This window comes from Alexandromys fortis, unplaced genomic scaffold (assembly GCF_014885135.2).
Source record: "Alexandromys fortis isolate MF-2015 unplaced genomic scaffold, M_Fortis_MF-2015_v1.1 scaffold_2_1_26212458, whole genome shotgun sequence".
NCBI classification, from domain to species: Eukaryota; Metazoa; Chordata; class Mammalia; order Rodentia; family Cricetidae; genus Alexandromys; species Alexandromys fortis.
The window spans coordinates 14,718,336-14,729,522 of record NW_026067930.1 but is presented as its reverse complement, the minus strand read 5'-3'; the positions used below and the strand labels follow the sequence as shown (position 1 = coordinate 14,729,522).

Genomic DNA, 11,187 nt, shown 5'->3' with positions numbered 1-11,187 from the left:
GGAGGTGGATGGGGCAGGAATAGCTGGGCTCACCACAATCTAAGAAGGCTTCGGTTGCCTCCAGTTCCGAGCTTGGAAAATAGAAATGTAGAGGTGGTTCAGGCCCTGGCAAGAAGACCCGGGCATTATTATCCTTTCTCCTGTAGGGTCACTGGATGTGACCTCCAGAGAAGGTCACAGCGTGACCTTCTTAGCCAAGGCAGTTTCCAAAAGAGCTTTTGATATGCCCTTACAGCAACCAGGGAGGAAAATCCAGTCTCAAAGAGAAGGGTGGATGAGGGGGGATCATCACCAGACAGACTGCTATAGCTGGACACCCCAAGCCAGGGAAGTATGTCTCCAGGTAACTCTCCTCTGCCTCCCACCTCAGCATGGTCTTCCAGAGGCTCCCACTGGGCAAGAGGAGCGACTCCCAGGGAATCGAGCAGGGTAGGAGGGCACACATGTTTAGCTGAGGTGTCATGGGACAGTGGTGGTCAGTGGAGCTGTAAATGTACAACATTCGGTTAAAATACCCAGAACCGTACTGGGTTTACCATCCAGTAACAGACGCCCAGCTGGCAGCTCAGGAGAGAATCTGGGCAGGTAGAAAACCTCAGGTGGTCTAGAGAAACTTCTTAAACAGACCTGCTTCCAACAACCTGTGAAGAAGAGCCAGCTCCCTGCCTTCCTGGGAGCTGCCCTGCCCTTCTGCGCTTCCCTGCCCCTTGTGGCCGAAGTTAGTTCATAGCTCTCCTCTGCGCCTCTGGACTAATCCCCAGTCCAGCGCGTTGCAGACGGAGGCCTCCCCAGTGGTTCCCCCCCCCCCCCCCCCCCCCCCCCCCCCCCCCCCCCCCCCCCCCCCCCCCCCCCCCCCCCCCCCCCGCAAACTGTAGTCTCTTCCGAGACTCCGCTGAGCACACAATAAGCACGAGGGCTTCACTTAGCCTTGGCAGGAGGCTCAGGAAACGTATAGAGTTTGAAGGAGACACAGCAAGGAGGTTGAGTTCTTAGGATTTCGTTTCTTCATCAAATGGGGCAAAATGTAACCCTTTTAAGCGAGCCTTAAAGTGCGGCAACCTGTGCAAAGTGCTAAGCACAGGACCCCGGACCCCTACCCCCAGGCCGCAACTGATGCCAATCAACATTACGGTTTCAATCTAAATCTTCTAATCCCCAGCGTCTAGCCCTTGGAGATGCTTAATTAGCGTCTATCGAATGGCTGGAGAATTAATAATGAAAAGGATTTATTCTTGGGCTTGACCTGGTTTTAGAAAATTAATTGTTCAGCATAAGTACAAGAAAGGACTTTGATAATAGGTATCTATGTTGAGTGAGGATCCAGGGACTCCAAACTGACCTGGTTTGCGAAAGAGGGGGGAAAAACCCAACACACACACACACACACACACACACACACACACACACACACACACACAAAACGTAACAACACAAAGTGTGATTGCAAGCTGTTTCCAGAACTAGTTTCAAGAGCACCCAACTCATGCTGCAAGAACGCACACACACGACCTTGTCCGGGTGCAGGTAGTATCTATCCCTGGCTGTGGATAGAATGTCCCCAATACCCTGGACCGCACCAGCATCCTAGACCCTGGGGCGTGTACGGAGGTGGGAGGGGACAGGAATCTGGCGGCTGCCACGTGGGCCCCTTCCGCCAGTTCCCCACATCCTTTGTTTCCCACCGGCCGGAGCTCAGAAAGCTCTTTCTGCGAGTCACCGCGAAGGGGCGGCCCAGGAGCCTGGAGAAGCTATTTCCGTGCAATCCGGGCGGGCGGCAGGCGCGGGAGGGGCGTGGAGGTGGAGGCAGAGCAGAAGGCCCAGTGTTTGCTTTTATTTCATCCAACAGAAGGTTCTATTTGTGGAAGCGAACAGACGCTGGGGATTAGAGCTGGGAGGAGGCAGGAAAAGAAAAAAAAAAGCCACATTCACTACCACGCACAGGTCTTCCCCGGAACTACCGCGTGGGGGGGTGAATGACTGATAATGGAATTCATCACCTTTCCTCTCGCCCCTTCCTCCGGCTGTAGCCGCGACTCGGCGGCGCCCACAGCTCCACCGGGAGCTCCCCAAGTGTAAAGCCGCGGGGAGGTCCCACCGGAGTAAAGGCGTGACCGCTGGGTAGTAGCCAGCTGCCGGTGCGGAGTCCCGAGGTGCGCGCGCCGGCCGGGAGCTCGCGATCCATTGTGTTGTGTGAATGATGCGCGCGCGCCAATCAGCAGTCTTTTCGCCCCCGCCCCTCCCGCCCACTTCCCCGGGACCCTGACGTCACGGGAGCGTTTCCTCCGCCCCCTCCTTCGGCTACCAGCGCGGAGCCCGCGGGCTTGCGGTTGGGTGCGCGCCGCCTGCTGCCCAGCCTAGCCCGTGGGGCGTGTGCGCGCGCCCAAGACGGCCCAGGACGTTCCCACCTGCGCCCAGGCGCGCGCTGTCGGGAGCATCCCCAGGCCTCCGGCCACCCCCACTGTCCCGGCTTCCAACTCCATTACCCCTCCCCCAAGTCTCCTCCCTCCTCTCCGGTGACTGTGAGCCGGGCGACGGGGCCGGAGTCGTCGCAGCCACCTCATTGCACAACCCGGCTTCCCAACTGTTTACACAGCCCGGCCTGTGAGTGTGTGTGTGTGTGTGTGTGTGTGTGTGTGTGTGTGTGTGTGAGTATACAGCGTGAGTCACCGGGAGGCGGAGGAGGTGGAGGAAAAGGAGAAGGAGTGCACTGGCCAGGATCAGTGCAGCGCACACACTCATATTCAGTCACTCTCTCTGAGCGCGTCTCGCTCGCTCACACGCCCGGAGCCCAGAAGCGCGCAGGATCCCGAGCGGCGCGGAAAAGTTGTGCCGGCTTTTACTCAAGACTAATTGCTTTGGGAAGTGCGTTTGCTCTGGGAAGCCGCCGTGCCTGCGGAATCCTGTCCTCAAGGCTCAGCACCCGGGAACTCGGGCCGCCTCCACGTCCCGGACTATCCACAGTCTCGGCAACAATAGCGGCCCCCGCCGCCAGCGAGGCGCCCAGACCTGGTGCTTGCGGGGGTCTGGAGACCCCACGCAGCTTCCCACTCTCGGACGCGTGGCCAGCGTGGTCCTCGTGTGCAACGCCAGTTTACAGGAACGGCTCTCGTTTTGCTCCTCTTGGGGGCCGACCCAAGCTCCATCTGCAAACTCCATCCCGAGGGCTGGAAGAAGTCGCAGCGCGGATCCGGGGATTTACAAAGCCGGGGCCGCTCCGGCCAGGGCCGCGATGCGGGTCGGTCCCGTGCGCTTTGCACTCAGCGGCGCCTCGCAGCCCCGGGGTCCGGCTCTACTATTCCCCGCTGCCCGGGCTACCCCGGCCAAACGGCTGCTGGACGCGGACGACGCGGCGGCCGTGGCGGCCAAGTGTCCGCGCCTTTCTGAGTGCTCGAGCCCCCCAGACTACCTCAGTCCCCCGGGCTCGCCCTGCAGTCCGCAGCCTCCGCCCTCCGCGCAGGGGACCGGCGGCAGCTGTGCGAGCGCACCAGGGCCCAGCCGCATCGCCGACTACCTGCTGCTGCCCCTAGCTGAGCGCGAGCATGTGTCCCGGGCGCTGTGCGTCCACACCGGCCGCGAGTTGCGCTGCAAGGTAAGCATCCTGGGGCGGGGGTTGCGGGCCTGGGTGGTCTACAGAAGTGCTTGGGTTCCTGCCCACCCGGATCACGCTCCGGCCAGCGCTTGGGTTTGGCAGAGCAGACACGGGCGTTGAGTCTGAGAAGGAGGGATTTTGGTCAGCTTCGTCTTTTTGGAGGTTGAGGGGTTTCCTGTGGAGTGTTAGGGTGAGGGTTCGGCGGTCTAGAGGAAGTGCAGGGTTCAGTTCTTTTATCTCTGTTCTTTTCTTTGGCGCTCAGAGTTGCTAGCGCGTGGCGTTCCATTTAAGTCTGGAATTGCAGTGGATTCCTGGGCCATGCCATTGCCCTGCTCTCATCCCCCCCCCCCACCTCCTCCCCCTGTCCTGGAAGGACGCCCTGCAGTGGGTGCCTCCTTGGGGCTTGGAGCAATTGACAAGCTCTTTGCCGGAGGTTCACGGACACAGGCTGTGCTTAGACGGTGTGGGGCTTTTACCCAGGGAATTGTGGCTTGAACTCCCGCTGGGGCCAGAATACAGCCCATCCCAGGGAGCGGTGGGTGGGGGCCTTAAGCTTGGGAGGGGCTTCTGGCCCGCGGAGGAGCGCCGAAAAGCTCTCAAGGACTCTCTTTAGTTTGGGGCCGGCAATTTTCATTGCAACATTAGGAGGAATACAACACGAGACGGGACGATCCGGCTCTCCTGGAGAGCGAGCGGGTACACGAGGACGGCTTGCGCATCCTGCGCTTTGTGAGCCGGACACTCACACCTCCGGCCCACCCAGAGCCCCACCGACTCCTTTCATTTCCCGGGAGTTAAAGCAGCTCCTGGGTTTTCAGTAACTCACCTGAACTCCCCCCTCCCCGCTTGCTGCTGCCACCTACTGTCCACCCGCATGAAATCTCAGATGGATGGTTAAGCCCAGAGAAAGAAACTCTTCTTGGTGGATGAGAGCAGTTTCAAGAGAGGGTGGATGGGGCAGGAGGAGAGGACAGCAAAGGGATCCCCCCCACCCCAGTTGGTACCAGAGCAGCCACCTCAGAGGTGGGGTAGGTCTGGGTCATTGTGCAACCCCTTCCAGTTCCTCCGAGCAGATGATAGCTGGATCCAGATGGTGACAGCCCGTGTGTCACCATTTCCAGTTGCGTCTAGGATATGAGTAACCGGACTGAACAAAAGGTCCTTAAAGAGACCAGCCTGCAGCTTCTTAGAGGATTTGCTACCCGTTCTGGGGGTGGGGCAAGTAGGGGGGGGCGTGTAAACAAACATGAGGAACGGCCTTTCAGAGGTGCCCATCCCCTCCTGTGAGAAGGTAACTCCAGGCTGCTTCCACCTGAGTCACAGCCATAAGCAGGTTGCTTAAGGCTGCCGTGTCAGTCTCTCCCAGTCATCAGTTCCTTCTGACTAATGACAGCTCTGCATGTTTGCTGCCCCTGCTTCCCCTTGGAGGCTGCAAAGTCACCACATTCCTTGACTGTGCTGTGCTGAGCCTTCTGGGTTTGCCGGGGACACATGTGCAGTTTAACCGCTGCTTTTCACCCTTAGGGGTGCTGGGGTCCATTCCCTTGACTGCTGACAGCCTTATCTGGTAGGAAGGAGCCATATCAGGGAGCTGGCCTTGACTCCCAGGAACTGACAGTCCCCCAAAAGACATCAGGCTTTGGAAGATCCCGAGGTGTGACTGGTTTTAAGATTATTATAGCCGGGCGATGGTGGCGCACGCCTTTAATGCCCAGGCAGAGGCAGTCGGATCTCTGTGAGTTCGAGACCAGCCTGATCTACAGAGCTAGTTCCAGGACAGGCTCCAAAGCCACAGAGAAACATCTCGAAAAACCAAAAAAAAAAAAAAAAAAAAAAAAAGATTATAGCAGAGGAGCTGCATAGGAGGCAGAGAGAATGGACTATCCAAAGGTTGAGAGCTTCAATCCAGCTTCATATAGGACTTGGGGGGGCAGCTCCTGACTTTCCGGCCCTCCCTAAACAGACTGCGTTCTCTCTGCAGGTGTTTCCAATTAAACACTACCAGGACAAAATCAGGCCCTACATCCAGCTGCCAACCCACCAAAACATCACTGGCATCGTGGAGGTGGTCCTCGGGGAGAGCAAGGCCTATGTCTTCTTTGAGAAGGACTTTGGGGACATGCACTCCTATGTGCGGAGCCGGAAAAGGCTTCGGGAAGAGGAGGCTGCTCGACTCTTCAAGCAGATTGTTTCTGCTGTTGCCCACTGCCACCAGTCGGCCATCGTTCTGGGGGACCTGAAGCTTAGGAAATTTGTCTTCTCCACAGAGGAGAGGTGAGCAGCTGCCACAGCACCTCCTGTGGCCTTTTGGAACCAAACCAAACCAAACCAAAACAAAAAAACAACAAAAACCAAAGATACAGGTCATACAGTTAGGTGTGAGCCAGCCAAACTCAAGGGCTTGGGTCTTCCTGGTTTAGCATTTAAGTTCTGCTTCTGGAAATTCGTGGTCAGTCTTGGTTTATCATCTGCTCTGTTTGGTGGATGGAGTGTAGTGAAGCCTAGAGACACCCCGGTGCTTTTGTGGATACTGCAGTTGTTGACCAAATGCCCTTCCTACTTCTGTCCCAGGCGCAGGCTTATTTCCCTTTGTCAGAAAGGTCAGTCTTCTGGGGGGGAAAGAAAATACTCCTAAAGGTGGTCAAGTCCTTGCTTCCAGCAAGTGGCTCTTGTGTGCCTAGAAGGCATTGCAGAGCTAGTTAGGCTCTTGTGTTTGCAGGATTCCAGCCGTCCCTACCACACTGCGTTCCTGCTCTATTTCAGCCTGCCCCCCACCCCCATACCCCGTAATAGTTTGTTCTCATTCTCTGGTGAGTTTTTAGTAATCGCATCAGCTCCATCTTCAGAAAATAACCACATTGAATAATAAATGGAAGTTGGCTAGCATGCCCTGCTAAATATAGTTCTTGGCTTACCTCATCAAGGACAAGATGTGCCTGATAAGGGACTGGGGAGACATTGAGATTTGAAGTGGAGGTTTCACCAAGAGAATTTCGGGACCTATGTGAGACAGACTGTATGCTCCATTCTGTAGACATACTACATCTGTGGTAGGAAGATGGGAACTGTAGAATTGTCCTGTGGTGGTGAGTTACTTTGTTGAATATAGTTAGTTACACAGGACTTAACCCTACCTGTTCACTTTTACCTTTAGCTCCAGGGCCCCCTAAAAAGCCCAAGCTGAAGTCCTCCAAGCATGCATTTGTATCTGACCTCGCACTAACTATTGAAACATCCTGATTGGCAAAGAGAAGCAAACTGTTTGCTGTGAAGAAGTGTCCAGTTCCTGGAACGTGCTTCTTTGATAATAGTGATGTCTCTTTTTTTTTGAAACATGTGCTGCACACCTCCTCACTGGCTTTTGAAATCTGCATTGCACAGGCCAGTGTCATGGGCATAGGGTTTGGTAACCCGAGGGTTAAGCAACGGCAGGCTGACGCTATTCATGTAACCAGCACAGGTGCAGGGTTTTAGTACTACAGGAGCCAATCAGGGGCAGACAGTGTGGGTTGAGTCATATTTTCCGTTTACAGAACCAATGGGTATTTTACATAACAGGGAGGTCATGCTGAGGACACACCGAAGTTAGCACATGTATGCTACACTCCAGGGAACAGGAAGGCTGGAAAAGAAAAAAAAGAAAGAAAGAAAGAAAGAAAGAAAGAAAGAAAGAAAGAAAGAAAGAAACCACCAGACCTTTGAGAGGAAAAGGAATTGACCAAACGCCTGTGTGTAACTTCACAACAAGTGAATTACTGAAAGAGGCCTCTTTCTCCGAGAAGCAGGCACCGGATATTAGAGGTGTCCCACGTGTGGCTGTGGGGGAACCCAGGAGATGTGGGTGGCTGGTTCTATATGCGGAGGCACCTGCAGCTTCCTAAGCGGTCCTTTGGCCAGAGGTCTTCTAGACTACAGTTTCTTCCCGGTTTAGTCTTGGTTTCTGTGTTTTCCTTCACATCCTCCAATGTCTTCTTCAACAGAGACTCTCGTATTGGATAAAGTGTACATTGATCTGCAGCGCTGGGTTGTTTCAGGGGCCCCGTACTCCTCAGATCCGTCAGCCTCTTGTGTTTCTCCCCATAATTTCTGTCTTGGCTAAGTGTTCTTTACAGGGAAACAGCCCCCAAAACGCAGCCAAGCATTTCCTTGCCTTTTCCCCACTATAGTTATTGCAGATAGGACTCAGGTGAGCAAAATTTTCTTAGTGTGGGCAGTAGTGTCACCAGCCTGGGCAGTCAGTGTCGCGGTGAGAAACTAGTGACCTATAGGATACATAGGCCCTACCTAAGGAAGGAGGCTACAGACACTTGTTCTTCCCTGACAGCTTTTGTAGAACATGCCGGTCTTCCCCTGAAACCAGCTCTCCGTTCTGCAATGTGAACTTTGTCAGTTGCGTAACCCTATTAGGATATCTCTCACAAGCTCTAGCATCATGAATATTATTTGGCGACTTTGCATCATACCCCTCCGCCCCGGGCGCTCTCAATACTTTGCAAATATTTATTGCAGTTTGTATTGGTTTGTGAAATCGCTAGTCTTGGATGCTTGCAGGCCAACGCTTACTAGATGAAGGGGTAAATGACATTCCTGCGGCCTTGGCTGTTAGTGCCTCTGGGCACTGTTATTGGGAAGGCCTTGTTTTCCCGGGGCAGCTGATCTGAAAATAATCACTCCATTTCCGTCTCCCACAGAACCCAGCTTAGACTGGAAAGTCTGGAAGATACACACATAATCAAGGGGGAAGACGATGCGCTCTCAGACAAACATGGCTGCCCAGCCTATGTGAGCCCCGAGATCCTCAACACTACTGGGACCTACTCTGGAAAGGCGGCCGATGTTTGGAGCCTTGGGGTGATGCTCTATACACTTTTGGTTGGACGATACCCCTTTCATGACTCAGACCCGAGTGCCCTTTTCTCCAAAATCCGCCGTGGACAGTTCTGCATTCCCGAGCATGTTTCCCCGAAAGCCAGGTGCCTCATCCGCAGCCTCCTGAGACGAGAACCTTCTGAGAGACTCACAGCTCCCGAGATCTTACTCCATCCCTGGTTCGAGTATGTCTTGGAACCAGGGTATATTGACTCAGAAATAGGAACTTCAGACCAGATCGTTCCCGAGTACCAGGAGGACAGTGACATTAGTTCCTTCTTCTGCTAACCCCCTCCCCCCAAAAAAACCTCAGAAACCTCATAATTCTCACACATGGCATTTCCATTTCTAATGACGGGCAGGCCCTCTTACATGGTGCCAGCCAGATTTGGGGACGGAGCACAATTGTCCCCATGGGGCTCAGTGTGGTGCTGCCTCTCTGGGCCGAGTGACTTCATTTGAGCAGAACTCACTCAGATTAGTTGCTCTGCAGAGGTGTCCTCTTCTCGATGAACCGTCACGCCTGTCCCAGCCTCGGATACGAGAGAGTCCGATGTTTGGAAGCTGATGGAAGAGTATGGCCATCCCACGTGGTCAGGGGTGATGAACTTGAGCATTTGAATGGGAAAGGAAGCACATCACACAGTGGCATTTTAACAAGGTGGCTGATCGGTCCGGGCGACAAACCTGCCACCTTTGAACTTGTCTTTGAAGGTTCTACTTGCTGCTGCAGTTTCTCTGACCAGAAGCTTTTCTGTTTTCTTTTTACCCTCGCCCTTGCTGTACACTCTCCTCTGACTGCTCCAATGTTGGAACAGACTGAGAAGCTCCGGAGCCTGCCTGAATCCAGACTCCCCCCCCCCCCCCCCCCCCCCCCCAGCGTTTGCTAAGACCGCCTATGCAATAATATTGCGCCCCTCCCCCCCACACCTTGGAACCTGTCCTGGGCAGCCATGAAAGCACTCACCAGCTAAGTGTGGAAAAATATTGGGAGGTTCAAACCCCTGGCTGTTTCAGAACCCTCGGAGCTCAGTCAGACAGCAATGTTTTTTTTTAAAAAATTAATTTGATCCCTTGGTATCTGTTAGCTCTTGAGACGCTCGTTGAACACAGCATTCAGCTTTATGCCTCACCCCAAGACCATCTCGGGGTGGAACGTTTTGTGTCTGAGGACAGGGGTGAGGAGATTCCCACCCTGTTCTCTGGAGCATGTGTGAACCATCTTTGGGCTTCAAAGAAAGAGAATTTGAGACAGTCTTTGGAAGCTTGTCAGACTAATATTCAGAACGAAACTGGACACCGCTGTCCCATGAGTATGCTGGGTCTCTGGCATCCAGGGTCTTCAGTTTCCCATGGGCTCTTTGGACCTCGTGTGTTGTGTGGCTTGTGACTCCATCCTGATGCTGTCTCTGGCGTGACACAGTGAACCTCGAAGACGCAGCCGGAAAGGACTTTAACGTTCTTCCGATGCAAATTCTGGCTTCTAACTGCCTACCGGAAATCCCCTGCTTCGGCTTCCACAGGTGGGAACCCAACCTCGGCCTGAATGCTTCTGGAGATGAACACTTAACTCCCTGCAAGAAACCAAACTTCTCCGGGGAAGCTGCCGGAAGTCGCAGCATTAAAAAACAAAGCAAAAAAAAAAAAAAAATACAGATGAAATAGCAGTCACTGTCTGGGACAGTGCTGACGCCAGGCGGTTAAACGGGTAACAGAATTACTGTATTTCGAGAAATGGCCCAGAAGCAGGCAGGCGTCTTCAAGGGCTATGCCTAGGCAGACTACTAACATTGTGAGAATGCCGTGTATACCTCACGTACCGTGTACTTTATATTTGTATATACATTTTACCTTTTATACATATGTCCAGTTGTTGTCGTTCAGCTCCAAGGCTCGTCTTGTCGTTTGTGTCTGTCTGAGGAACCTGTGTGTCCAGAGCCACGTGAAATGTGAATGCCTGCCTGTTCAATATGACCTTGACAGGATGGTGGGACTTGGGAGGAGCAGGGACAGGCCTCGGTTGGGGTGGCCCAGCTCTTGTATCTGTGATCCCTGGCTGAGGACTCGGGCCTGGCCCGGGCATTCGCCTGGACAGCTGGAAACACTAGGTGTCCTGTGAGCATGTGGAAAGGTGATAGTGGCACACTGTTGCTGACTTGTAGAGAACTTTTAATAAATCTGGTTTCGTAAAGAACTGTGGTGAGTCTCCTTTGTAGGCACTCTGACTCCTGGAGCTGTTCCGGGGCAACAAAGACAGGGCGGTTGACTTCAGGGGCTTAGTGTCTCACAGAAGACAGGAGAGTGGTTTGGGTTTTTGTTTGTTTGTTTGTTTGTTTGTTTGTTTTGACAGTAGTCCTCTTTGACAGGTAATTTGCTGTGCTGACTGAGCTGGCCTTGAACTCAGATTAAAGGCACGTGCCAATATGCCTGCCTGGAATCTGCCTTTTGTGTGTGTCGTTGAGCGTGTGTGCTTTAGTGGGCAGGACTCAGGTGCGGAATGCGGTTTGTGGGTGCTGTGAGCTGGGTTGGAAGCTTTGGAGGGACCATAACATGGATTTTGGGGTTGAAGGACTGGCTGGCTTTTGACACGCATGGACGATTGACATCTGTCTTGTCATCCCAATACTTTGGGAAGCTGAGACAGGCAAGCCAAGAGTTCAAGACCAGCCTGGACTATATAGCAAGGGTGTCACAAAAAAAAAAAAAAAAAAAAAAAAAAAAAAAAAAAA

General features: G+C 53.6%; 2 protein-coding genes across 2 annotated transcripts; one reads left to right on the top strand and one right to left on the bottom strand.

Moving 5' to 3' along the window:
* Window positions 1–1,405: 1,405 nt before the first annotated feature.
* On the bottom strand, window positions 1,406–2,480 carry LOC126503498 (uncharacterized). The gene is made up of 3 exons (XM_050145218.1): window positions 2,406–2,480; window positions 1,998–2,354; window positions 1,406–1,852 (listed from the first exon to the last, which is right to left on the bottom strand). The coding sequence occupies exons 1-3, from the start codon at window positions 2,478–2,480 to the stop codon at window positions 1,532–1,534; spliced, it is 753 nt and encodes a 250-aa protein (XP_050001175.1). The 3' UTR covers window positions 1,406–1,531.
* A 128-nt stretch (window positions 2,481–2,608) lies between these two features.
* Window positions 2,609–10,109, top strand: Trib1 (tribbles pseudokinase 1). Its single transcript, XM_050145220.1, has 3 exons — window positions 2,609–3,589; window positions 5,571–5,863; window positions 8,281–10,109. Exons 1-3 carry the CDS (start codon window positions 3,230–3,232, stop codon window positions 8,744–8,746), a joined length of 1,119 nt encoding a protein of 372 aa, XP_050001177.1. The 5' UTR covers window positions 2,609–3,229; the 3' UTR covers window positions 8,747–10,109.
* The last annotated feature ends 1,078 nt before the right edge of the window (window positions 10,110–11,187 follow it).